The sequence below is a fragment of the Felis catus genome, chromosome C1, assembly GCF_018350175.1.
Source record: "Felis catus isolate Fca126 chromosome C1, F.catus_Fca126_mat1.0, whole genome shotgun sequence".
Classification (NCBI taxonomy): domain Eukaryota; kingdom Metazoa; phylum Chordata; class Mammalia; order Carnivora; family Felidae; genus Felis; species Felis catus.
In genome coordinates this window covers 31,021,979-31,049,180 of record NC_058375.1, presented here as the reverse complement: position 1 = coordinate 31,049,180, position 27,202 = coordinate 31,021,979, and the positions used below count along the sequence as shown (strand labels likewise).

The following is a 27,202-nucleotide window of genomic DNA, read 5'->3' as shown; positions in this document are numbered from 1 at the left end:
CTGATGTGCAGTAAGCGTTGAATGACCCCGGGCATTCATTTTGATTGATGGTGGCGGGCGGGGTGGGGAGCGCGCTGTCCGCCCCCGCAGGCGCCGGGTCCAGGCCCCGGGAGCGCGGTCACGTGATTGGGTCAAGATGGCGTCGCCCAGCTGTTTGTGGCTTTTGGCCGTCGCTCTTCTGCCGGGGTCTTGCGCGGCACCTGCACTGGGGCATCTCGACCCGCCGGTGCCGCTGCCGCTGGTCATCTGGCATGGAATGGGTGAGTGAGGGAGAAGAGAAGCAGGAGGGTTTGGCGACTCCTCTTTCCCAACCTGGGTTCGCATCGGCAGAGTGCGAGGTGGAGAGCGAGGACCGTGGTCGCACAGCACCAGGCTGGCCCGACGTCTTAGGATTTGGGGGGGGGGGGGGCTCCTCTGCATTGGAAAGGGAGAGAGGAGAAGGGACTGTCTTTTGGTGAGCTCTGGCAGAGACCCGTGCGCTGCGTTAGGGTATTTTGGGCGGTTCTTGGCTTAATTCTCACGGCGCTGGCGTCAGGGTGCAGCGTCTGGCACTTGAGGCAGTCCTGGCTGTGGCTGCATGACCAGGACATCCATCCTTTTATTCATTCGCACACTGAATAGAGATTTGTTAGGTACCTAAGGTTCATGTTTCCATTTAACACGTAGTTAATAAGCACCTACTAGATGCTGAAGATAAGACCGTGAACTGAACAAAGTCTTTGCCCTTTCTGAACTTATTTTCCAGGGGGAGACACAGACTATAAAGAAATAACTAAAACGTGTAGTATGTTTTAAATAAAATGGTGGCAAATGCAATGGAGAAGAGTAAAGCCGGGAGCGGGAGAGAAATGGAGATGGGGGCTTGCAATTTTATAAGCAGGGTCAGGAAAGGATTCACCCAGAAAGTGACATCTGTGCAAAGAGCTGAAGTGGATGAGGGAGGATACCCTGTGGATAGCTGGTAGAAGGAACAACAAATGCAAAGGCCCTGAGGCAGAAGTATGTTTGATATGTTGGAGGAACAGCATTCAGGTCAGCGGGGCTGAAACTGAGTGAGCAAGGAGAAGAAAATAGGGGTTTAGGTTGGGGTGGTTGGGGATGCTGGGGCCTACAAAGGGACTTGGCTACAATGAGTTGGAAAGCCCTTGAGGGATTTGAGCACATGAGTAACATAATATGACTTACACTTTAAAAAGGACCACTCTAGTTGCTATATTAAGAATAGGTTGTAGAGGGACACAGACATTTGCAGGGAGACAAGTTAGGAAGCAATTGCAACAACTTAAACAAGAGATGGTGGTGGCCTGAAACAATATAGTAATAGGGGAGATATTGAGAAGCGGTCAAAGTTTGTGTATCTTCTGAAGGTGGAACCAATGGGATTTATTAACGGATTAGATTTGGGATGAGCAAGAAAGAAAGGAGTCAAGGATGATTCCATGGTTGGGGGCTGGACAAGTTGAAGGATGAAGTTGTCATTTTACCAAAATGGGGAAGCCTGTACGATGAGCAAATTTAGGGTAGGGAGAAGATCAGTAGTCTGCTTTTGGACTTACTAGATTTGGGATGCTTGTTAGACATCCAGATGTTGTAGAGCCATTTGGAGTGTGGAGTCTAGGACAGAAATACAAGTTGGAGATTTATGTTGGGAGCCTTCAGTGTGTGGCTGGCATTTAAAGCCATGAGACTGAGCAGGATCATGACAGCGAGTGTACACGAGGAGAGAAGAGGTGTAAAGATTGAGGCCTGAGGCGCTGCCAACATTTGGAGGTTGAGAGGAGGAGAAACTAAGGAGCTAAGGAGACGGTGGTGGTGGAGGCAAGTCAGAAGAGTGCAATGTCCCGGAAGTCCGATGAAAATGTTTCCAGAGGAAGGGAGTAATCAGCTGCATGGAATTTTATCAACAGGTCAAGTGAGAACTGCTTATTGGATTTAGCAACCTGAAGATCACTGATAACCTTAACAAAAGCAGTTTTGGGGGTGCCTGGCTATCTCAGTTGGTTGAGCATCTGACTTGTGATTTCTGCTCGGGTTACGATCTCACGCTCATGAGATCGAGCCCGGTCTTGGGCTCTGCGCTGGGCATGGAGCCTGCTTAAGAGTCTCTCTCTTTCCCTCTGCCCCTCTCTCCCGCTCGCACTCTTTCTTTCTCTCTCTAAAACAAAAGTAAGTAAATAATAAATGAAATCGTTAAAAAAAGAAAGGAAGGAAGGAAGGAAAAGAAAGAAAGAAAGAAAGAAAGAAAGAAAGAAAGAAAGAAAGAAAGAAAGAAAACCCTGAAGAGGAATTACAGTCAGCAAATATAAACAGTTTTCTCAAAGCTCTGTGCTGGGTTCCAGGGCTACTACAGTGGAGTTAAAAGAAGTTATTATGAGACAAATAGAGGATGCTTTAAGCCTCAGCTTTTCCTTCTTTAAAAATGAATTCTTAAGGTTCCTCTTAAGTTAGAAATGGGATGATTAAGCTCAAAATGGAAAATGATCTCAGCCTACTTCTCCAACTGAGCGGCCAGTCACTTTTCTTCCGGTTCTTGGTTTTAGTTCTTTGAAACAGGAAAAGAAACAGGGCTGGGAGTAGGACGAGGCAAGGAGACCCCTACATTGCAAAAGTTAAGAAGGCACTCACTTTCTAGCTCGTAGAAGTTCAGGGTCAGCACTTGCACGAACCTGTGAGTGAGTACCTCCTGAAATTTTGTGCCCTAGGCGTTTCACTTTTCTTTCCCTAGTCCTAGTCCTTGAGTTTGATTCCTAAGTGCTCTTGACTCTACTAACCCCAAATGTTCCAAATGATAAGGCAGGGTAATATGCACCTCTGCTTACTTTTCAGTTATGAATTCGGTGTCCCAACTGTATTGTGTGGGCTTTCGAAGTTTGTTATTACTTGAGAAAACACGAGCCACGCAAAAAATGGTCTTTTTTTTTTTTTTGAGGTGAAATTCATGTAACCTACAATTAACCATATTAAGGTATGCAATTCAGTGGCAATTAGTGTATTCATAATATTGTTTTACCAGCGCTCCTCTCTAGTTTCAAGTTTTTTTCATCATCCCAGAAAACACTGTACCCTGTAAGTAACCACTCTGTTCCCCACTCCCAACACTTCCTGTCCAATGTCCAATGTCCAATCTGTTTTCTGTCTTTATGGATTTGCTGGTTCTAGATATATCCTATATAAAGGGAATCAAACATTATGTGACCTTTTGTGTTTAGCTTTTTTCACTTATAATAATGTGAATTTAGTGTGAATTTAATGTGAATTTAGGTTCATCCACATTGTAGCATATGTACATATGTATGTAGCATGTGTATTTCTTTTGTTTTTTACAGCTGAATAATATTCCACTGTATGTGTCTACCACAATTTGTTTACCCACTCATCCATTGGTGGACATTTGTGTCACTTCTACCTTTTAGCTATTATGAATAGTGCTGCTGTAAACATTGAGGTACATGTTTCTGTATGGGCATGTTTTAATTTCTCTTGGGTAGATATCTAGAAGGGAAATTGCTGCATCCTATGGTAATTGTTAGGGTTACCTTTTTGAGGAACCACCAAACTTTTCACGATGGCTGCATCATATTACATTTCCACCAGCAATGTACAAGGGTTCCTATTTCTCCACATCCTTGCTTGCTACTTTCCAGTGTTTTAAATTAAAGCCATCCTAGTGGGTGTGAGGTGGTATCTCATTATAGTTTTGATTTGCATTTCCTTTTTTAAATTAATTATTTATTTTAGTGTTTATTTTTGAGAGTGGGGAGGGGCAGAGAGAGAGGAGGACAGAGGATCAGAAGCCAGCTCAGCGCTGACAGCAGGGAGCCTGATGAGGGGCTCAAAGCTCACCACCGGAGCCAAAGTCGGTCGCTCAACTGACTGAGCCACGGGGTGCCTCGATTTGCAGTTCCTTAATGACCAGTGATGTTGAACGTGTTTTCATATGCTTGTTGGTCATTTGTATATCTCCTTTGGAAACATGTCTGTTCAAGTCCCTTTTCCATTTTTAAATTAGGTTAACTTCTTGTTGAGTTGTAAGAGTTCTTTGTGTATCCTGGGTATTAAACCGTTATCAAATATATGATTTGCAAATATTTTCTCCCTTTTTATTTTTTTCCTTTTGCAAATATTTTCTCCCTTTTTATTTTTTTCCTTTTGCAAATATTTTCTCCCATTCTGTATGTTTCACTTCAAGAAAAATTTTTGTTTTTAATCTTTATTTATTTTTGAGAGAGAGACAGAGTGTGAGCAGGGGAGGAGCAGAGAGAGAGGGAGACACAGAATCTGAAGCAGGCTCCAGGCCCCGAGCTGTCAGCACAGATCCCAATGCGAGGCTCGAACTCACAAATCGTGAGATCATGACGTGAGCTGAAGTCGGACGCTCAACCGACTGAGCCACCCAGACATGTCATGTTTCACATTCTTTATAATGCCCTTTGAAGCTTAAAACTTTTTAAAAACTATGTAACCTGGTTCATGAATATCTGCCATTGTCTTTGTTGTCTAGGAGACAGCTGTTGTAATCCCTTAAGCATGGGTGCTATTAAAAAAATGGTTGAGAAGAAAATACCTGGAATTTATGTCTTATCTTTAGAGATTGGGAAGACCCTGATGGAGGTAAGGCCCTTCACAGCTCTGTTCCTTTGAAGGTTTGCTGACTGATTTCATAGAATGTACTATTAAAATGCTTTGTCTTGCATTGTTAGCAGCAAATCTTGCAATGATACTTTAACTCTTGAGTGGCTTGTGTGCAGATTCCAACGAAACAAATTTGCCTTCTTAGAGAAGACACCAGTGGTGGTTCTCATCCCCATCCTTCCCCTGTGGCTCCTCTTTTAGGATGTGGAGAACAGCTTCTTCTTGAATGTCAATTCCCAAGTAACAACAGTGTGTCAGATTCTGGCTAAGGACCCTAAATTACAGCAAGGCTACAATGCTATGGGATTCTCCCAGGGAGGCCAATTTCTGTAAGTCCTGTTCTGTGATGTCATACGACTTACATGGGATTGAATTTTTTTTTCTTTCATTCAGATCTAGCCACTCCTCTAATTCTTTTGAGCTCTTCATCTATCTTGGAAGGAACACTATTCTAAGATGTCTCCATGTAAAAAGCTTTATGGAACTTTATTTTCTGTGAAAGAATAAGGATTTGTTTGGCCATCTGGGGGAAATCCTGACACTCCCTGGCTTTGGGGAATCACAGGGAATGAAGTAGCTTCATCTGGGAAGTTGGTGGTTGATGATACATTTCCATCTGATAATCCTTTTCTCCCCCAGGAGGGCAGTGGCTCAGAGATGCCCGTCACCACCCATGATCAATCTGATCTCGGTTGGGGGACAACATCAAGGTAACCTTGGCCTCTTTGCCTCCTTTTTTCTCCGTTCTAATCCACACAACCACTTGATTTTATTTATTTATTTATTTATTTATTTATTTATTTATTTATTTATATTAAAAAAAAAATTTAACGTTTATTTATTTTTGAGACAGAGAGAGACAGAGCATGAACGGGGGAGGGTCAGAGAGAGGGAGACGCAGAATCTGAAAAAGGCTCCAGGCTCTGAGCTGTCAGCACAGAGCCTGACACGGGGCTCGAACTCACAGACCATGAGATCGTGACCTGAGCTCAAGTTGGACACTTAACTGACTGAGCCACCCAGGCGCCCCTGTTTATTTATTTTTAAAAGTGTATTTCTTTTGAGAGAGAGCACACACGCACACCCGCGTGTGCATGAGTTGGGGAGGGACAGAGAGAGAGGGTGAGAGAGAATCCCAAGCAGGCTCTGCACTGTCAACACAGAGCCCAGCATGGGGCTCGGTCCCACGAACCATGAGATCATGACCTGAACCGAAATCGAGAGTCAGATGCTTAACTGACTGAGCCACCCATGCTCCTTGTTTTTAAAAAACACAAGTGTTATTCAAATGCATGTTGGTAAAAACCTTATCATTCATTCAGTCAACAAACATGTATTGAAAATCTGTAAGACAGACAAGGTCCCTGTCTTCAGGAAATTAACATTCTAGTTGGGGGGTAGGGAAGAAATAGACAATGAAGCAAGGAAATAAATAAATACAGAGAGTGAAAACTATGATCAAGAAGAAAAAAATAGGACAGGGGGTCCCTGGGTGGCTCAGTCAGCTAAGCGTCCAACCCTCGGTTTAGGCTCAGGTCATGATCTCACGGTTTGTGGGTTGGAGCCCCAGGTCTCTCTCTGCCTCTCTCTGTGCCCCTCCCCCAGTCATGCCCATGCCTGCTCTCCCTCTCTCTCAAAATAAATAAACATTAAAAAAAAATAGGATAATACTTAAGAGACAGGGCAGTGGTTAAACGTGTGTGCTCTAGAGCCAAACTGCCTGTGTTCATATCCTGACTCTTAGCACTTCGTATCTAACCTTGGGCAGAGTATTTCATCTTCCTGTTCAGAAGTTTCTTATCTGTAATATGGTACAAATAATGATTTCCTCTCTTCATGGTCATGAAGATTAAATGAATTATTGCCGACATATGGTTAGAACTATGCCGGGCAACCCTGAAAATGTTATTGATGAGGATGATGAAGGTGGAAGGTGGAAGTGGGGGAAGGGTAGGAATTGGGGTTAGGCACTACTTGAGTTAGGGGAGTCGGATGTGACTTCCCGAAGCTCCGACCTGAGAGATGAAATGAGTCCAACCACTGAAGCAGTGAGAGAGGAAATACATCTACCAGGGAACGGCCGGTGCCAAGGTCCTTAGGCAGAAAAGAGTATAGGAGCGTCAGGGGGAAGCTGGTTTTGGTATGCATGCTCTACGTTATCTTCTTTTTTAAGTGTTTATTTATTTTTGAGAGAGAGAGAGAGAGAGAGAGAGAGCAAGCAGGGGAGGGGCAGAGAGAGAGGGGAACAGAGGATCCAAAGTGAGCTCTGCGCTGACAGCAGAGAGCCTGATGCGGGGCTTGAACCCATGAACCGTGAGACTGTGACCTGAGCCGAAGTCAGACGCTTAACCAGCTGAGCCACCCTGGCACCCCTCAATACATATTTTCTTGAGGAATAAGTGAACGAGATCAGAGGCTAGTTCAGGTCTGTTTTATTCCTCACAGTGCCTTGCACATAGTAGTTACTCAGTACACAATTCTTGAAAGAATGGATATTTGGCTTCTGCTGTTGTAGGTGTTTATGGACTCCCTCGGTGCCCAGGGGAGAGCTCTCACATCTGTGACTTGATCAGAAAAACGCTGAATGTTGGGGCTTACAACAAAGCTGTTCAAGAACGGTATGTATGGTTGGCTAAAAAAAGATACAGAACTGTCATTGCATGAAAATATCATGCTGACTTTCATGGTAGCAGTGATTCCAGGAGTAGGGGCCAGTGATATTCAAATGAGAGGCTTTTTGTAAATATCTCTGTGCTATCTATTCAGTTATATTGTAAACCTAAAACTGCTTTAATACTAATTTTAAAAAGGAAGGGAGGGTATTCTTTTAATATGCATATATATAAAGTTTATTTTATTTATTTTGAGAGAAAGAGGGAGAGAGAGGGAGAGAGAGAATCCCAAGCAGGCTCTGCACCATCAGCGTAGAGCTCAACATGGAGCTCGAAGTCACGAACTGTGAGATCATGACCTGAGCCAAAATCAAGAGTCAGGCGCTTAACCGACTGAGCCACCCAGGGTTTTCTTAGGGTATTTTTTTTTTTTAATATAGAAAGAATGTAATTAAAAACAAAATAAATTTCCATCTTAAAAAAACTAACAAAAGAGCCTTTAAAAAAATCCCAAGCCCAAGAAATTACCGTATATATTTTGGATGACAGATTCTTTGTGTTGTCAGTAATGAGGGTTTAGCCTCCTATGTCAGTGTTTGCAACTACTCAGATGTGTTTGGATATTTAAAAATGTACAGAATCACTTTTGGAGTGTATTCTTTTCAATTGTTTCCAAACTTAAATTATACATCAGAACCCCTGGGAAATTCATTAAAATGGATCCTGGGGCTTCATTCCTGGGATCAGAGATTAGATTTGGATTTAGTAGGTGTGGAGTATTCTTTTTTTTTTTTTTTTTTTTTAACGTTTATTTATTTTTGAGACAGAGAGAGACAGAGCATGAACAGGGGAGGGGCAGAGAGAGAGGGAGACATAGAATCTGAAACAGGCTCCAGGCTCTGAGCTGTCAGCACAGAGCCCGATGCGGGGCTCGAACTCACGGACTGTGAGATCATGACCTGAGCCAAAGTCAGACGCTTAACCGACCAAGCCACCCAGGAGTATTCTAAACGATAACAGATTTGGCATCGACTAGTATGGCTCTGGTAGCTACCCTACAGGTTTTCTTTTTTTTTTTTCTTAATTTTTTTTTTAACGTTTATTTATTTTTGAGACAGAGAGACAGAGCATGAACGGGGGAGGGTCAGAGAGAGGGAGACACAGAATCTGAAACAGGCTCCAGGCTCTGAGCTGTCAGCACAGAGCCTGACGCGAGGCTTGAACTCATGGACTGCGAGATAATGACGTGAGCCAAAGTCGGCCGCTCAACCAACTGAGCCACCCAGGCGCCCCTACCCTACAGGTTTTCAAAGCATATCATTCTTGTCTAATACCAGTTCTTCAATACAACACTTCCTTGAAGCCATTTTCCAGGGTTCAGCCTTGCCAGTGACTCACATATGGAAACAACTACGGCTAGCTGTCTCTTCCTTTCCTACCCTTTGGCTACATGCACAGCGACAAAGCTGTGTTGGGTCAGTAGTGCCACCTGGTGGTCAGTGAAAGAAACTAAGATACTTTTTTTTTTTTTTAAGATTTTATTTTATTTTTCTCAAATCCACCCAATGTGGGGCTCAAACTCATGACCCCGAGATCAAGAGTCACATGCTCCACCGACTGAGCCAGCTAGGCACCCTGAAACTAAGATACTTCTATGTCTCCACCCCCTCTTCCATTAGGCATCTCAAACCTCTGCTAAGCTTTACCCCTAACTCTGTTTTGACTAGTCACAGCTCGGTTGTCTATATTCTACGTGTTCTCTCTGCTCATGGATATGTGTGACTTCTTTAAACTTCATTGTTATTTATTCTTTACTCATTATTCTTCTAACTCTTGCCCAGATGCCTCAGAAAAATTCAACGTTTTCTTTCTTTGTGTTTCTTTTGTGAACCAAATACAACCCTTGGCAATCAGAATTGTTAGTGACTATAAATGAGCAGTCATGGCGGGGAGCCAGTCACATGTAACTGATTAAAAGTGGTAGATTGATGTGTTTGTCTTCACTTCCTCCTTTTACTGGAATAATAATCAACTAGTAGCAAAAGAATAAAAAGTAATAAACCCACAAGGACAGAGAAAACAGGAGAGAAGAGACAATAACAGATGTCAACATGTTTTTAAAAGAAAGCAGATGAATGAGTGATAATTGTTTTAGCAGAAAACGTTGAAACCTTGTATGTCTATAGAAGGATGCACTGACAAAAAGGGAACAGATTCACTTTTTATAGCTCCAGAAAGGGTCAGGAATGAGGTGCATAAGATCCTTTGGAAGGTAGACATAAGTGCCTGGGGCTAAAAACAGGACTTTTTGTTGGGGAAAAATTTTTCTATATAAGGAATGATCAAACTGCAGGTTCCCGTGAGTGCACATCCAAGTGATTGCTCCTCCCCCATTGTGACAAAAAAAGCAAAATTTATTCTCTGGAGCAATTTAACTAGAGAAGTGCCAGCCTCTGAGACAACGGGCACAGGATGGTGGTAAGACACCACATAGAAAACCCACGCCTTCCCCCTTCCCTCCCACTCAGTTCCCAGAATGGTAGCATTGAGGCTTCTTACCTGCTAGGGTGTTGTTCAGCGGCAGGCCCGTCTCTGGAAAACCTGACTGGCCCCAGAGAAAAGATCTACAGGTTGATGTTTTGGAATCCTCCAAGATGATAGGATTCCTCTTGACCCCCCTGAGGTGAAGCCACCAGGAGGTAGGCTCTGTTCTCACATGAGGAGCCTCCAGCCAGCTTTTGTGGTGTCTGTATAAACCATGAGCCTGGACCCCCAGTCAGACATCTGAGGAAAGCTTCTAAGGTGAAAGACAGACCAAAACCAACAAAAAGTATAAAAAGCAACTTAGAAAGAAAAGATGGCAGTTCAAGGAGCCAAAGAAAACCTTAAAAAAAAAAAAAAAGCCTATAATTATTATCTTTGGAGATAAAGAATTATGATCCAGGGCACCAGAAAAGAATGTGAATGAAACCACCAGTCAGAGAGTAAAAGAGAGCTCCTGGAAATTAAAAATAAACAACAACAAAAATGTGTGCGCAATACGGGACTATGCACATGAGGAAATCTAGAAATTAGAACAAAAACTCAAAGAGGTTAAAAGGAAAAAAAAAGAGAACTGACAAAATGAAAGACATTTAGCTGTTTGGGAAGTCCAGTTTCTGACCCATAGGAGTTCTGAGAGTCATCCAGAGGAAAAGGGTGGATTGGAATTATCAAAGAAGCAATACAAGAAAATTTCTCTGGTCGACAGGACATGAGTTTCCAGACAGAAAAGGCTCGCTAAGTGGTTAGGGCAACAGTGAAAAAAGATCCACGTTGAGGTACGCTCCTGTGAAATTTCAGAGCACCGGGATAAAGAGGAGACCCCAGGGAGGCCGCCCACAGAATCCGTACTACTGACCGCCCCTCCTGCCAGCAGCACTGCTAGCTAGAAGGCAGTGATGCAGTACCTTTGTGTCCTTATTTATGTACGTGTGTATTTATTCATGAGGGCATGGGGAGGAACAGAGAGAGAGGGAGAAAGAATCCCAAGCAGGCTCTAAGCTGTCAGCACAGAGCCCAATGTGGGGCTCAAACTCACAATCCGTGACGTCATGACCTGAGCTGAAGTCGGATGCTTAACCAACTGAGCCACCCAGTACCTTTGTGTTCTTTTTTAATTCTTTAAATGTATTCATTTATTTATTTAGGGAGAGTGAGTGAGCACAAGCAGGGGAGGGGCAGAGAGAGGGAGAGACAGAATCCCAAGCGGGCTCTACGCCATCAGCACAGAGCCTGATGCGGGGCTCGACCTCACAAACTGTGAAATCATGACCTGAGCTGAGATCAAGAGTCAGATGCTTAACCAACTGCACCACCCACGTACCCCACCCACGCACCCACAGTACCATTGTGTTTTAAGGGAGAGTGATTTCCATCCTAGAATTCTATGCCCAATCTTCAAGGAGCAACCAGATGTGAAGGGAAAATAAAGACCTCTTTAGATATGGGAGAAAAAAAAGAATGCCCGTCTTTCTAGGCACCTGTTGGGAGACACTCAGTTCTATCCCCTCTAGTTACGCGGCCTAGTATGTCTTCAAACCTCTTCCTCTTCCCCAGCATGGAGTACGTGGTAATACTTCCCTGCACAGAAATTCAGTGCCGTGCTCAGTTCTTACCAAGTAGGCAGGTTTGGGCTGTTACCACTAGTGGTGTTGTGTTTAAAGTATTTATTCAACTTGAACTTCCTGTTTCTGTTATTTATTAAGTATTGCAGTGGTTTTGTCTTCTTTTAGTTGCAGTTCTAAAGCATTCCATTCATAATTCCATCAGCTGTTGCGCTGCAGTTTGCCAGGCCCTGTGGTAGGTCTGGCAGATAAAGGGAGAATGAGACAATGACGGTCCCTGCTGTCATGCAGTAACCTGTCAGTGGGGAAAAGGAGGCTCCAAGTGAACAGAGGCAGGGACCACCCCTAACAGTGCTAAGGCGGTGGTAGAAAGAAACAGGATGTAGTGGCGGAGGGTAGTGGAGGCCGTATCTACTCTGGACAAAATGGTCTTTGGAGAATAGGTATTGAGGCCGGGATCTGAAAGATGAAAGGGAGCACAGGAGGAGCTAAGGGAAGAGCCATCAGGCGGAGGGAACAGTAGGCACAAAGGCCTGACCCTGGGACACCTTGGGCTCGTTCTAGGCCCTGGCAACAAGTTTAGTGATAGACGGGAGAGTTGGCAGGGGCTACATCGGCAGGGACGTGCAGGTCACGTCGGCAGTTTGGGTTTCCTTCAAAACATCAGGAGAAGCTACTGGCAGGTTTTAAGCAAGGGAGTAACATGGCCCGATACATGTTTTTGGAAGGTCTCCACTGCTTTGTAGAGAGCAGATTGGAAAGTGGGTAGAGGAAAAGCAGGGGCTGTTGCAGCGTCTTGCTAAGAGGTGCTGGTGGTGTGGACGCTCAATGAGATGGAGAGAAGTGGAATGACACGAGATACGTTTCATAATGTAGCTGAACTAGACTGCAAGCCAGGATACATCTCAGCATGTATCACATGGTTTCCCTGGGGAATGGATTCTGAATTCTCACCAGTTCGTTTACAGATTGATACTTCTCTAATTTTATGGGGTTGCTTTTTCTTTGTAAAGTTTATTTTCTATTTCTATGTATATCTCCGGTTAGCAGATGGTCAGTATGAGATTTAAAGAGGCAGGTAGTCCCAGTAGAGAGGCGGGAAGGGGGAGGTGAGGGTGTAAAGGGACAGAAGGAGATTGTGTTCTCCTGGCAGTATGTTCCTAGGCTGCCCTTTGTACCCAGAAGGATTCTCGTTGCGGGCGAATAACCAAACCAAAGTAAATTTTTAAAGTAGTTCATAGTCTGTTGGTACTCAAGGTTTCAGAGGTTCTAGAATCAAGGAATGGGAGTCACAGACAGCCAGGTCCATCTGTCTCCAGCTGGCATTGCTGCTACCTCTCTCCACGCACACCAGCCTCTCTGGCCACCCACATGGCAAAAGGTGGCCTTGCCCGGCTTCCAAGTTTTTGGGTTTTTTTTTTTTTTTTTAAGTTTATTTATTTTGAGAGAGAGAGAGAGTGATTGAGCAGGGGAGGGGCAGAGAGAGGGAATCCTAAGCAGGCTCTGCGATGTCAGCACAGAGCCCAATGCAGGGCTTGAACTCACAAACGCTAAGATCACGACCTGAGCCATGAGATTGGATGCTCGACCAATCGAGCCGAGTTGGATGCTCGACCGACGGAGCCACCCAGGTGCCCCAGCTTCTAAGTTTTTAATCGTCTCTGCTTAGGTTATTATCTCAGGCAAGGCTGGAATCTTCTGTCCCAATCCAGATTCTTGAGGAAGGGACCGTGCCCCAGCTCAGGTCAGGTCTGTGTCATCGACTGTGGCCACAGAAGTGGGACCTTACATACCAGTTATACTTGCCCCTGTAACCAGGAGGGGCAGGGCAGGAAGGATACAGTTCCCAGACAAGAGAGGGTTGATTTTGACTTAGGCAGGGACCCCTCAAGATGTCTTCTACACTGTTGAGATCATTTAGCCTTAGCAAAGCAAATTTAATGGAGTACTCTGGGAAGCTAGTGAGGGAGGCCTTTTCCCGCACCAGCCCCTGGCCAGGCTCAGTGTGGGCAGCAGTGAGGAATGGTGAGGGTGACCGTTCTCTCTCACCTTGTGGATGTGAAGTCTGCCTTCTAGTTCCCCTTTGAGAAGCTGGCACCCTTCCTGGATTTCTTCTTCCGGTTTCCACCTTGCTATCCTGTGCCCATCCCTGCCCCAGGGAATACTGCATTGTTGCCCTGGCCTCAGCCTTGGCCTCTCCTCTTCTTCTGGGCCAGCTCTGCTCTCCTAAGTGGCCCTCCCCTTGGTCCGAGGCCCTCGGCCCTGCATGCCCAGTGCTTGGCAGGGCCTCTGCCCCCAGCAGCTCTCATAGAGCGCTCATCCACAGGTGTCCCACTGTCCCCATGCCTTCACCCTCAACTTGCCACTCCCTTTTCTGGAAATACTGAGGCAGCCACTGAAGCTCCCTTAGGCACTTTTTAACTGTTCAAAACAGTATAAAGAGTAATGTAATCTGAGACCTAGAAGTAATATTTTGTCATATTTGTCTCAGATATTTTAAGAACTGAAACATTTCAGATAACACTGAATTCTACATATCTCTGCCAGGTTCCGTTCTCTGTCCTCCTTCTCTGGTGACAACCATTGTCAAGAAATTAGAGTAGTAGAAGGGCGCCCAGGTGTCTCAGTCGGTTAAGTGTCCATCTCTTGGTTTTGGCTCAGGTCATGGTCTCACAATTTGTGGTTTCGAGTCCCACATCAGGCTCTGTGCTGACAGCTCGGAGCCTGATTGAGCTTCTCTGTCTTCCTCTCTCTCTGCCCCTCCCCCGCGCCTGCCGTCTCTGTCTCCCTCAACATAAATAAATAAAACTGAAAAAATTATGTCCATTAAAAATATTTTGTATATTTATATACATATCTATCCTTAATAGTATTATTTTATATATTTAAAACGTTATGAATATCTTGTGCACTTTATGCTGCAAATGAGTTTTTCACTCAATATTATGTTTTTGAGATCTAAACATGTGGTTACATATACATCTAGTTCATTTGTCTTTTTTTTTTTTTTTTTTTTTTTTTTTTTAGTGTTTATTTTTGAGAGAGAGAGCATGAGTAGAGGAGGGACAGAGAGAGAGGGAGACACAGAATCTGAAGCAGGTTCCAGGCTCTGAGCTGTCAGCACAGAGCCCGACACAGGGCTGGAACTCATGGACTGAGAGATCATGACTTGAGCTGAAGTCAGACACTTAACCGACTGAGCCACCCAGGCACCCTAGTTCATTCGTCTTGACTGCTACGTGGCATTCTGTATTCTGTGACTACCACAGTGTATTGATTTCCATATTACAAACATTTTGGCATTTCTAGTTTCTCATTATAACAAACAACTTTGAGGGAACACCCTTGTGTTGAAAAGCCCAGTCTATCTTCCTGCGTGTCTCCTTTACTTTTACACCACTACTCTACTCACACAGGACACTTCACTTCCGGTCACCAAATGTGTGGTGGTTTTCCCACACCGACGAATTCTCTGTGACATCAGCTGGGTGTCCTACAATTTAACTCAGTTCTGACACTGTCTACCTGGAGATAGCGTCAGATCCCGCAGGTGAAGGGCTCTCACAAGCCCACCAACCCCCCACATGCCCATTGCCAGTAGTAGGTCTGCGGGTTACCCACAACCTCTGTCCGACTTGGCTGCAAAGTGGAGGTTCTCTCTCCTCAGTTTGACTAATTTGCTAGAGCGGCTCACAGAACTCAAGGAGACATGTTTACCAGTTTATTAAAGGGTATGATAAAGGATACAGTTGAACAGCCAGATGAAGAGATACACTGGGTGGGGTCTGGGAGCGCTGGGGTCCCAAGCACAGGAGCTGGGGTGGGTGCCCTTCTGGTGTGGATGTGTTCACCAGCCTGGAAGTTCTCTGAACGCCTACTTTAGAGTTACTAACTCCATTTCTAGTCCCCAGCCCCTCTCTGGAGAATGGGGAGCAGGGTTGAAAATCCCGAGCTTCAGGTGGAGGTTTGGTCTTTCTGGTGACCAGCCCCTTCCAGGAACCACCTAGGAGCCCACCCAGAGCCTCCTGAGTAGGACAAAAGATGCTCCCAGTATTCTTACATAACACTTAGGAAGTTACAAGGTTTTAGGAGCTCTGTGCCAGGAACCGGGGTTGGAGACCAATATATGTATTTTCTATTACTTAGCAGTCCTCGTACAAGAATTTATCTACTAGCAGAATTCACATGTAGACTTTTAGTGATTCATTGGGTAATTTGGGGAATGCTCCCTAACGTCTCTGCTTTAGTTTCATCATCTGTAAAACGGAGCAATAAGTATACCTTACGAATTGTAAAGAAGGTTAAATGAGTTAATAGGTGTAGAGTGTTTAACATGGTAACAGTACTTCGAAAACACTCAGTGCACTGAGCTGCTGTTTTGGTGGTTAGCATGTGCATTTTAGGCTTGACTGGGTATTGCCGAGGTGGTTGTACCAATTTCTATTCCTACCAACAGAGTGTGAGTGTTCCTGTTTTCTCCAGTCTTATCTTTTTTTTTTTTTTTAAGTTTATTTATTTACTGGGGCTCCTGGGTGGCTCAGCTGGTTAAGCATCCAACTTTGGCTCAGGTCATGATCTCACAGTTTGTGAGTTCGAGTCCCATGTCAGGATATGTGCTGACAGCTCAGCTTCAGATTCTGTGTCTCTCTCTCTCTTTCTCTCAAAAAGAAACATTAAAAAAAAATAAAATTCTTCAATAACATAATTTTTTAAAAAGTTTATTTATTTTGGGAGAGAGGGAGAGTGAGTGCAAAAGAGGGAGCACGTGCGCATGTGAGTAGGGGAGGAGCAGGGAGAGAATCCCCAGCAGGCTCTGTGATGTTAGTGCAGAGCCCGACGTAGGGCTCGATCCCACGAACTGAGAAATCATGACTTGAGCCAAAATCAAGACTTGGATGCTTAACTGACCAAGCCACCCAGGCGCCCCTCGTCTTACTAACTTTTGATCCTATGTCACATGTCTGTCAGTCAGATGTGTGCAGAATGGTTTCGCATTCCAGTCTGTATGTGCTGTTGGACAGCTTGAACATCTGTTCACATTTGTTGTCTGCTCGGGTGTCCCTTTTCTGTGAATTGCCTATTCTAGTTTTTGCCTGTTTTTCTGTTGGATGCTCTTTTTCTTACTGATTTGTAAGTATATACACGCATGTGCACATGTATTATGAATACTAAGCCTTTCTTTGTTAGGTATGTTACACTTAACTTCTCCCAGCCCGTGGGTCATCTTTTTACTTATGGTGTCTTCGTTTCATGTAACAGGTTTTTTATTTTATTTTTAGTTTTTTTTTTAATTTTTAATTTTTTAGAGAGAGACAGTGCATGGGGGCATGCACTAGGGGGAGAGGGGCAAAGGAAGGGGGAGAGAATCCTAATAAGCAGCCTCCACTCCCACATGGGGCTCTGTCCCATGACCATGAGATCATGACCTGAGCTGAAATCAAGAGTTGGATGCTCAGCTGACTGCAGTTTGGTTTTTTAGATGGTTTTATTGAGCTACGATTCACATACCATACAGTTCTCTCATTTAAAGTGTATAATTCATTGGGTTTGGGTGTATTACATTACTTTTTTAAGTTGTGGTAAAACATATATATGTGTATATATGTTTATATATAATATGTTTATATTATATATAAAACATAAAAATTTGCCATTTGAATCATTAAAAAATTTTTTTTAATGTTTTTATTTTTGAAGGAGAGAGACAGAGAGAGAGAGACAGAGAGACAGAGAGAGCATGAGCGGGGGAGGAGCAGAGAGAGAGGGAGACACAGAACTCAAAGCAGGCTCCAGGCTCTGAGCTGTCAGCACAGAGCCCGATGTGGGGCTCGAACTGTCGAACTGTGAGATCATGACCTGAGCTGAAGTCGGACGCTTAACCGACTGAGCCACCCAGGCGCCCCCCCCGTTTGAATCATGTTTAAGTGTACAGTTCAGGGGCATTAAGTACCTTCACAGTGTTGTACAACCAGCATCTGGGGCAGTGCCTTCTGACTTGGATTCAGGCCACTTTATCAGTCCTTCTGACTGATGCACAAAGCTATTCTCCTACCCCATATTTTCCTCTCATTTTTTTAAAACGTTCTGTTTTTATTCTCATGCTCTTCATCTACCTGGGGTTTTCTATGCTTGAGTCTGTTTCTGGGCTGCGCTTCTGTTCCATTGGCTTATTTGTCTATTTCCACCCAGCGACCACGCTACTTCAGTTACTATAGCAACGTTTACCCAGTTCCTCTTCAAGTCTTGGCTGTGCTTGGACTTTTATTGTCTCATCTCGAGTTTGTTTATTAAAAAAAATTTTTTTTAATGTTTACTTATTTTTGAGAGAGAGAGACAGAAGGACAGAGCTTGGGTGGGGGAGGGGCAGAGAGAGAGGGAGACACAGAATCCAAAGCAGGCTCCAGGCTCCAGGCTCCGAGCTGTCAGCACAGAGCCCGACGCGGGGCTCGAACCCACAAACTGTGAGATCACGACCTGAGCTGAAGTTGGACGGTTTCAGTGTGCCCCTCATCTGGAGTTTAAATTATTGTCAGGTTCTACCAAGACTCATCTCGTGATTTAGATCAGACCTTCTTAGCGTTTGGCCGTCCCCTCAGCGCACGCTCTGCTGCATTCCTTTCGCTCCCCTTCAGGGGCTTGTTCCTCTTACTCTTGGACTTGAGCAGCATTTCCCCTTGCGGACTCTGCGCGAGCCTGCTGGTAAGCGGCTGGCTTCAGAGCGTGGGAGAGGGGGGACAGAAGGGGATGGTGACAGGTCTGAGAGCACTACCTTTTGTGGAATTTGTGCCACGCATGGACACACTACCGAGCTTTACGGCTCTTGTTTAATTTTTACAACAACCCTGCAAAGAATCCGGCTCAAGGGGCGCCTGGCTGGCTCAGGCAGAAGAGTCTGCGACTCTTGATCTCGGGGTCGTGAGTTCGAGCCCAGTGTTGGGCGTAGAGATTACTTAAAAAATATAATTATAATCTAGCTCAGAGAGGCAAATACCCATGATTCCAACCTGGGTCTGTGCAATACACGGCTGTGGGTGCTGTGTGCACCCCACAGTCCGCAGAGACAGTACGCATGTATCGTGGTTAAGAGCAAGGCTTGGGGGGGGGGGGGGGCAGACTGCCTGCTAGGCTATTCTGGCTTTATTACCTCCCAGCAGGACGACCTCGGGCAAGCTGCTTAATCACTCTGGGTATGGCTGCCTCATTTGTAAATACGAGGCTAATAATAGCATCTCCCCTATGGAATTCTTGTCAGGATTAAATAGGTTAATGTCTGTCAAGTGCTTAGAAGAGGCCCAGTGTATGTAAGTGCTGTACTCATGCTTCTACTATTGTCTCTAAGCCACAGTGGCTAGAGCAGGCCTCAGGGATAGAGGCTTCAACTGGGGGTGGTGGGGAGTAGGGAGTGGGGGGGGGGTGCCTGGATGGCTCAGTCAGGTGTCCCGACTTTGGCTCAGGTCACCCATCTCATGGTTTGCGAGTTGGAGCCCCACACTGGGCTCCTGGCTGTCGGCACAGAGCCTGCTTTGGATCTTCTGTCCTCCTCTCTCTCTCTTTAAAATAAATAAACGTTAAAAACAGAAAGATGGAAAAAAAGGCTCCAACTTCTGGGGCGCTGACAGCCTCGTGAGCGGGCTGCATTGGAAAGAGTGTGGACTCAGACAGATTTAGGCTCCTAGCCTACCTTGTCTGTGACTGTGTAGCGGTTTTGAGAGAGGTGCTTAACCTCCCTGAATTTGGCCCTTCACTGGTGCAAAGGAGATGATAATAACGAGCCCATGTTTCTTTTCTGCCTCCTGAAGAACCGTCTGCCTCCCCCCACGTCTCTACCTCCCGCAGCACTTCAGCTTCTGCTCAGCCTCAGGCCCTTCCCCCCACTGCTGCCTGTGCACCCAGCTTCTCGCAAACCAAATGTCCTTCATTTCTTCCTGTTGCCCCTTCTTAGCTCTGTTTCCTTTTCACACAAAAAGGTGACCTAGGACTACCGCCTTTTCAGCCATTGGGCTCCCCGCTGTCATTCTGGGTGTCCGGAACCTGGTCTGGCAAGATCCAAAGACATTTGCATTTATTCACTTGACATTTAAAAAAAAAAAAAAATTTTTTTTTAAGTTTATTTATTTATTTTGAGAGAGAGAGCACGCACCAGCAGGGAGGGGCAGAGAGAGAGAGAGGGAGTGAGAGAATCCCACACAGGCTCTGGTCAGCACAGAGCCCGACGTGGGGCTCGAACTCATGAAGGGTGAGATCATGACCCGAGCCCAAACCGAGAGCCAGACGCTTCACTGCCTGAGCCACCCAGGTGCCCCTCACTTACCATTTTTTGAAGGAACTCTGGCCACCTGTTGTGGACGTGTGTGTGCTGAGGCTCACCACTTCTGAGCATTTGACACTGTTGAGCGCCCACTCCTGAAGCTTCTTCCCCTGTTCTCCTCACCGTCCTGCCTTCCCTTCTGCTCACGTCTCCACATCCTACCCCTCCTTCAGCGCCAGCCGACTTGTTTCGGAGCTTGTCTGGCATCCCTGTGTCGGTCCCTTCCCTTCGGCAGAGCCGTCCTGCTGAGCGCCAGCCAGCATGTCGCTGCTGAGGGAGCTAGTCGTCCTTGGGGGGACAGGGAGCCAGCTCGCACAGGGTGAGCGACCACAGTGTTAGACCAGTGCCGATGTCAGTATTGCATAAATGGTCGGAGTTCATCACATGTTAAAAAATCAGTGAAAACTAAACATTGAGAGCATGAACAGGGGAGGGGCAGAGAGAGGGAGACACAGAATCTGAAACAGGCTCCAGGCTCTGAGCTGTCAGCACAGAGCTCGACGCGGGGCTCGAACCCACAGACCGTGAGATCATGACCTGAGCCGAAGTCGGACGCTTAACTGACTGAGACACCCAGGCGCCCCACTTCCCAAACATTTATAAAGAAATTATAGAACATCCCTCTGACTGCCGACAGGCTGACAGCGCCCCCCTTTGACCTCAGTCGTACCTGCCCTGGGCGTGAGGAGCGCTGACCTCTGCTGCTTCCAAACTGGACTCTCATATCCTCCTGCTCTGCTGAGTGGAACTTTCTGGATCATCACCTCCGAGGCAGCTCTTCCACTCAGGCTGGAGAGCTCGTGGTGTAGAAATGTTTCTTTTTTCCCCTGCCAGCCTGGGCTAGAGAGCCCCACCTGTGTTCTGACTCCTCCTTTGCCCCAGAGGACTTCTCCCGTCAGGTTCATGCTCAGCTCTCGGTGGAAATGCTGCGGTGTGGATCCTGGTGTGGATATGGGAACTGAGTGGAAGTGCCTGCAGGGAGGACTTGGGGAGGGGTCAGCGTGGGTGGGGAAGGCCCGGAGGGGAGGGGAAGCAGAGAGACTGGAGGGAAAGTAAAAGGAGGTGAAAACCTGTCTGAACTGTATAAACAACACCAGATCCCTGCCTTTTGTCATTTTTTTTTTAATTTTTTTTTTAACGTTTATTTATTTTTGAGACAGAGAGAGACAGAGCATGAACGGGGGAGGGGCAGAGAGAGAGGGAGACACAGAATCAAAAGCAGGCTCCAGGCTCTGAGCTGTCAGCCCAGAGCCCGACGCGGGGCTCGAACTCACGGACCACGAGATCGGGGCTCGAACTCACGGACCGCGAGATCGTGACCTGAGCGGAAGTCGGACGCTTAACCGACTGAGCCACCCAGGCGCCGCCCCCCCCTGCCTTTTGTCTTTAAAAATCATGTGACCTATCAGAATCCTGCACACTAGTGTCATCAGTCAACGATAGGAAAAACGCTTTGTGATTGAAAGTTTAGACCTCCCTCCCAGCCTGAGGATGGCAAGGTGGATGAAGAGAGAGTGATGGGATGGTTGGGTGCAGAGGAGACAGAGGTGGTGATGGCTGAGTCTCTCGGGAGGAATGGGAAGCAGAGGAGGGTGAAGGAGGTGGGGTTGTGGGCGGGACAGCCTGTGCCACCCTGACCTGGAGGTGTAAGTGTGGTAGGGCTCACGGCCATGGTGAAACCAATATTGATGAGTCCTTTTCCTAACTCTGTGGGACTCTTGTATCGTGCTAAGTAGCACTTCCTTGCCTCCGGTGTCTTGTTCATGGGGCTCTTGAACTGTTTCATCAGTGGAAGGCTTGTCTGCTCTATTTACGGGCCAGGCCTGGGACTTGGCGGCTCCGATCTTTCGTCCTTTTGAAGTCTCTTTGTGCACGGTCCCCTAGGCACAGGGGCATGCACCCAGTGCGCTGACTGACCTGCAGCTCGGTCCCCTTCACTCATTCCTTCTTCTTCCTGCAGCCTGGTGCAAGCAGAATACTGGCACGACCCCATAAAGGAGGACATGTACCGCAACCACAGCATCTTCTTGGCAGATATTAACCAGGAGAGAGTAAGCACCCATCCCAGGCTGCCGTCCGTAGCTGTGCATTCATTTTGCTTCTGGGGCAGTACGAACAGATCAGCTGTGACTGTTTACCCAACGTATCCTGGGCAGAACCTGGGAAGCAGAAGTTCTGTTTTTTGGGAGGCAGTGCTTCTGAACTTTGTTTCCTTTTAGGAAGGCTGAGATTCTTCTGGCTTTCTCCCCGTAGGTCCTTTTCCTTTCCTTGTGTTGAAGAAGCAGGGTAAGCTCAGCAGGTTGCTGGCTGGCTTAAGTGGAACTTCGCAGCTGCTGTCTTACTGAGGGAAGCCTTCCTAGTGGGTCCCTTTGGGGTCAGATTTTCTCGGAAGCAAGATTTACTTAGAAGAGAGACTGCGGAGTGGGTCCCAGGCATGAGCTTGGTTTGAGCGATTCTGGTAAACTACATGGCTCAATTTATAGCGGGCTTCTCTCAAATTTTTTGGGTTTTTTAAGTTTTTTTTTTTTTTTTTTATTTGAGAGAGAGAGCGTGCATGTGCATGTGAGCAGGGGGACGGGCAGAGGGAGAGATAGAATCTTAAGCAGGCTCTATGCTCAGCACAGAGACTGTGACCTGAACTGAAATCAAGAATCAGATGCTCAACCCACTGAGCCACCCAGGTGCCCATTTTTGTTTTTGAAAAATTGTATTTATTTATTTTTGAGAGAGAGCGAGCGACAGAGCACAAGCGGGGGAGGGGCAGAGAGCGAGGGAAACACAGAATACGAAGCAGGCTCCAGGCTCTGAGCTGTCAGCTGTCAGAGCCCAACGCGGGGCTCGAACCCACAAACTGTGAGATCACGACCTGAGCCGAGGTCGGATGCTCAACGGACTGAGCCACCCAGGTGCCCCCGATTTTTGTTTTTTAAAAACAAAATTTGAAGGGCAGTAGGGGAGAAACAGAGTAGTATTGCAGAGCCACTCAGAATGTGTAGTTTCTCATTTTGCCTTGGCTTTCTCTGGGTAGTAGCCTTTAACCTGTGTGATGGATGGCTATAGAGTGCAGTGACAGACTCATGGCCGCTGGCGTCTGTGTGCTCTGGTTGGTTGGGGTATTGTCAGATAGGATGGTAAGAAAAGGCTGTACAAGATACATTCTGGGCAGGGAGCTGGAAAAGCAGTCCATACCATGGAGAAGAAATATGGTGGCCCAGGGTCGGGGAGACCAGAGCACTGAAGGCTTTAACATCCATCCCTGCTGGAACCTGATGATGTTGTCCCTGAAATACTGCTGGCCTTTCCTCCAGGGTGTCAATGAGTCCTACAAGAGAAACCTGATGGCCTTGAAGAAGTTTGTGATGGTGAAATTCCTGAATGATTCCATTGTGGACCCAGTGGATTCTGAGGTGAGACACCGTGTGGGCACAGCAAAACATGCCAGGAGACCGAAGGAGTAAATGGTATTAAAAAACAGCTGCCTGCTGGGGGAAAAACCTTCAGTCTCTTTCCGCCACCTCTTGTGTAGCTTAGGGCGTCTTCACCTGAGGTCTAGAACTGGGACAGTGGGGGCTGGAACCCCCGCCACCTGAAATTGTTTGCAAAATTATGAAGTTGTGTTCTCTGAAGAAAGGTCTAATGCTTTTACCACATTTTCCAAGAGACCTGTGACCCAAACCACCAGCCCAAAGTCTGTAAATCCCTGAGGTTGGCACGCAAGGTCTGCCTTGACCTGTCCTTTCAACTCAGTCTTCCTTCATTACCCGCTTCATACACTAGGATCAAGCCATCTTGTACTTCTTGAAGTGACCCAGAGTTGGCCTGTGTTTCTTTTACGTGCCTTTGTTCATGCTTTTTAGTCCCTAGAGTTCCCTTCCCTGGGCTTTTCCACCTGATGAGCTCCTATTCATCTATCAAGGCCAAGCTCAAGTGGTCACTTCTTCCATCCAGGATGCCATCCCCATTCCAAGTAGAATTTGCTCTCTCTTTTGCAGAATCATCACATTATGTCAGGTCACCAGGGACTAGCAAACTACAGCCTGCTGGCCAAATCCAGCCTGCCGTCTGCTTTTGTATGGCCCATGAACCACTTTTTAATGGTTAGAAAAAAAATCAAAATATCTGATGACATAATTATATGAATTCATATTTCAGGGTCCATAAACAAACTTTTATTGGAATACAGCCATATTGTTTTAATTTTATTAATTAGTCATATTCCTTTTTAAAATATCGTCAGTGGCTGCTTTTGTTTACAATGGTAGCACTGACTGGGTAGTTGTACCCACGTGGCTCTTAAAGCCTCAAATACTTTGTATCTGGCCTTTACAGAAAAGTTTGCTGGTCCTTGTGCTACACAGTTGCTTCTGTGCCTCCATAGACTGTTGAAAACAGGGACCATATATATATATTTTCGGGTGTGGAACTTAGCATGAGGATTTTCACAGCATAGGTGCTCAGTAATTGTAAGAAACAGGAATTCCGGAGAATTAGAAAGTTCTTGGGAAAGATGAACTCCTCCCTCAGGATCCACCCTGAAAAAGAGATGACTCAGATAGACTCTTTTTATTCTTCGCTACAACTTTGTGATGCTGTTGGTTATCTTAACGACCAGCCAGTCTCTAGTGTCAGTCTGACAGTGTGTGGCTATGTATCTGATCTGACCTTTCTTCCTCGTCTCCTGCAGTGGTTTGGATTTTACCGAAGTGGCCAAGCCAAGGAAACCATTCCCTTGCAGGAGACCACTCTGTACACACAGGTAACTGGGGAGGAGAAGGGTGCTGTTTTTTTCCGCTCCTGGTTCCTGAAGCTGCTAGGTTCTTGGGTGATAGACCCGGTCCCGTACACCTGGGAGCTGTGGGTGCCCGGAAGCGTCCGGCTTTGATACGGGTGAGGCTTGTTAGGGTGCTGATTGTTACACCAGCTTATCAGGCGCCGGTTTACAGAAATGTAGATCCCAAATGAAAGACCTGTACCTCGTGGTTTTCAAGTATGCGCAACGGTCACATCATCTCCAGCTCCTTCCTTCTGATAAAAAGGTTCAGAACTGGCTTCTTTTGCTGCTGTGCAGGGTGCAAATCCAAGAATCCCCCGTGCATCATGAAAACATAGGAGAGGTGTTACTTTAAAACATGAACAGATACGAAGTCCCATCTTGAAATTTAGGGCGGTGACCGGGGGAGCTCCTGCAGGAGCCCAAAGAAGCGCAGTAGGCCCCCCGCCGTTTCTCAAGCAGAGGTCGCACCATTTCATGACCTTTAGTTCTGGAGCCTTCCATGCTGTTGGGACTCTCCCAAAAGTCACAAGTGCTGTCTGCACCACTTGCCTTCAGAGGCCAGTGGTCTCCTCTCTTAGCTTTTCTCCTGCATCTGGTGCCCCAGCTTGGGTGAGATCAAAGGAAAGGGAAGCTGGGGTCTGTTGAGCTTTGGAAATTACAACTAAGAACCTCCCTATCGTGAAAGCCAAACCGACGGTAAGCTACAAGCAGCACTCCGGCACCGTCGACTGCCCGTCCTCCCGGCCGTACGTGTTCTGTGGCACCGTGGGTAATGCCATCCTCAACTGCAGGATGGGAAAGCGTCTTGAGGTTTGTTATTGAAGGGTTGGCTGTGTTTTAAGTTAATGTTTTCCTGTCTTTGGCTCAGTCTCACTTAACTGACATTTTGAGGCAGTTTTGTCTGTGGCTTGCCCACCCACATAGGTGGTCCTCCAGAAGCTTTAGGAAAGTTTCAGAAAGAATATAGAACTCCAGACAACAGTCTCAATTACATGTGTGTTTCGAACGCTTAGGAGGAAAACTGGAGGGAGGTATCCTTTTTGGCATTTTCGACAGACAGTACAGCTAAATTTTACTACACAGGGCAGAGACCGCTTTTTGGGCATTTATCGCCAATGAACATTCTATTTTAACTGTAAAACTTTTCATTAGGCCTCTTGACTAACTATGGCCTTTCTCTCTGCAGGACCGCCTGGGGCTAAAGAAAATGGACGATGCTGGCCAGCTAGTGTTCCTGGCTGTAGAAGGGGACCATCTTCAACTGTCGGAAGCATGGTTTTATGCCCACATCATACCTTTCCTTGAATGAAACCCTTGTAGTTTGCACCAGAGCTCAGGGAGCCCCAAGCACTTCTGAACCAGTAGGAGACAGTTCCCTTCATGCCTCAGCCTGAGCTCACATCCAGCTTGCAACTAATCCTTCCCTCTACTTATCACCTAACATGCCCTGCTCAGAAAGATCTAAGATTCGAACCTTATCCTTTGCCTCATCCTATCAGCATATGGTGTTGAATGCAAGTTTAATTAGTTAATAACCATGCATGGAGATTATTTTACAACCCCTCAATGTGGTCAGGCTGTCTTAGGAAACAGAGTCTGCTGCAGATCAGTGTCAGAACTGTGCGCAGGCCCAGAAGAGGCTGAAACTAAAGCAATTAGAGTCTAAAGGCAGACACTTTGTTCAGGAAAGCCTAGCTGCATTTCAAGCCAAGAAGTAGCCGGGATCCAGGCCCGAGGTGACCATAAATGCTCTCTCAATTTTGCTGGTGGCGATTCAACCAGCGCTTTTTAAAGTATTGCTTAATGTTTCTGCAGAATTTGAGGCTACTCTCTTTTCTCAGTATATTGTCCTGTGGTAGCATTTGATCTGTTCTGCTAGGCCACCGTCTGGTCTCGGTAGCACTCTTTTTGTCCCTTCAGGTAGTGATGAATTAGGTGCTCTGTCACAAAAGGAGGGAAGTGGCACCCAACTGGATTACTTAAGGGAGGGGAGGGGGGTGTGCATCTTGCTTAACTTAGGGGAGTGAAAAAATTGTACAAGCAGCAATAACACTGTTATGTCAACTATACTTGAATTTAAAAAACAATGTACAAGTAGAAATGAAAACTGACAAGGCAGCTGGTTCTTCCCATTCCATCCTTGATTAACCTGTCCTTTCTCAGTATGACCAGTGGTCTAGATTCTAGAGGCACTCTGTTGCTGGTGTTGGCAGACAATGGGAGGAAAAATGGGAAGAGATCAGGCTAATTCCCATCTCAAAAAACCGTATTTATCAGTACGCTGTAAACTATATCTGATGTATTTGATGAAAAAAAAGGATGATTTGCTCAAAGTTTGGGGAACATTGTATACACCTTTTCTCCTGTTGGAGAGCAACTCACATTCGAATATTAATGACTCAGAATTCATTTTTAGAGTAAAGAAAACTAACCTTAATCTGTTTCCCACACGGAGCATGGACATCTTGGCCACCCCCTCCCCACCTGGAGAAAACCTATCAGCACTTCCTGGAAGACTGTTCTTCCAGAATGCCAATTTGAGATATGATAGCTATGCAGGAGGGAAGCACCTTGTTAGTGCTGTAAACTTTACCCTTTATGATTTTCCCCTCACCTTTCTCAAGCCTTATTTCTCAACTAAAAGATCGGGATTAAGGGTAACAAGTAGGGGAATATGAAAAAAGTTTTATGACATTGTCTAAAATAAAGAATAGTTTCTTATCCTTGGTGTCCTTTTTCTTTCTTTTCGGTATTCTTACATACACCTCAG

The 27,202-nt window shown here is 46.0% G+C and overlaps 1 protein-coding gene across 1 annotated transcript; it reads left to right on the top strand.

Annotated features, from left to right (window-relative positions):
* Nucleotides 1–104: 104 nt before the first annotated feature.
* PPT1 (palmitoyl-protein thioesterase 1) lies at nucleotides 105–27,153 on the top strand. Its single transcript, XM_003989895.6, has 9 exons — nucleotides 105–260; nucleotides 4,502–4,611; nucleotides 4,834–4,961; nucleotides 5,272–5,342; nucleotides 7,148–7,250; nucleotides 21,619–21,709; nucleotides 22,967–23,065; nucleotides 24,343–24,414; nucleotides 25,619–27,153. Exons 1-9 carry the CDS (start codon nucleotides 137–139, stop codon nucleotides 25,739–25,741), a joined length of 921 nt encoding a protein of 306 aa, XP_003989944.1. The 5' UTR covers nucleotides 105–136; the 3' UTR covers nucleotides 25,742–27,153.
* Nucleotides 27,154–27,202: the final 49 nt, after the last annotated feature.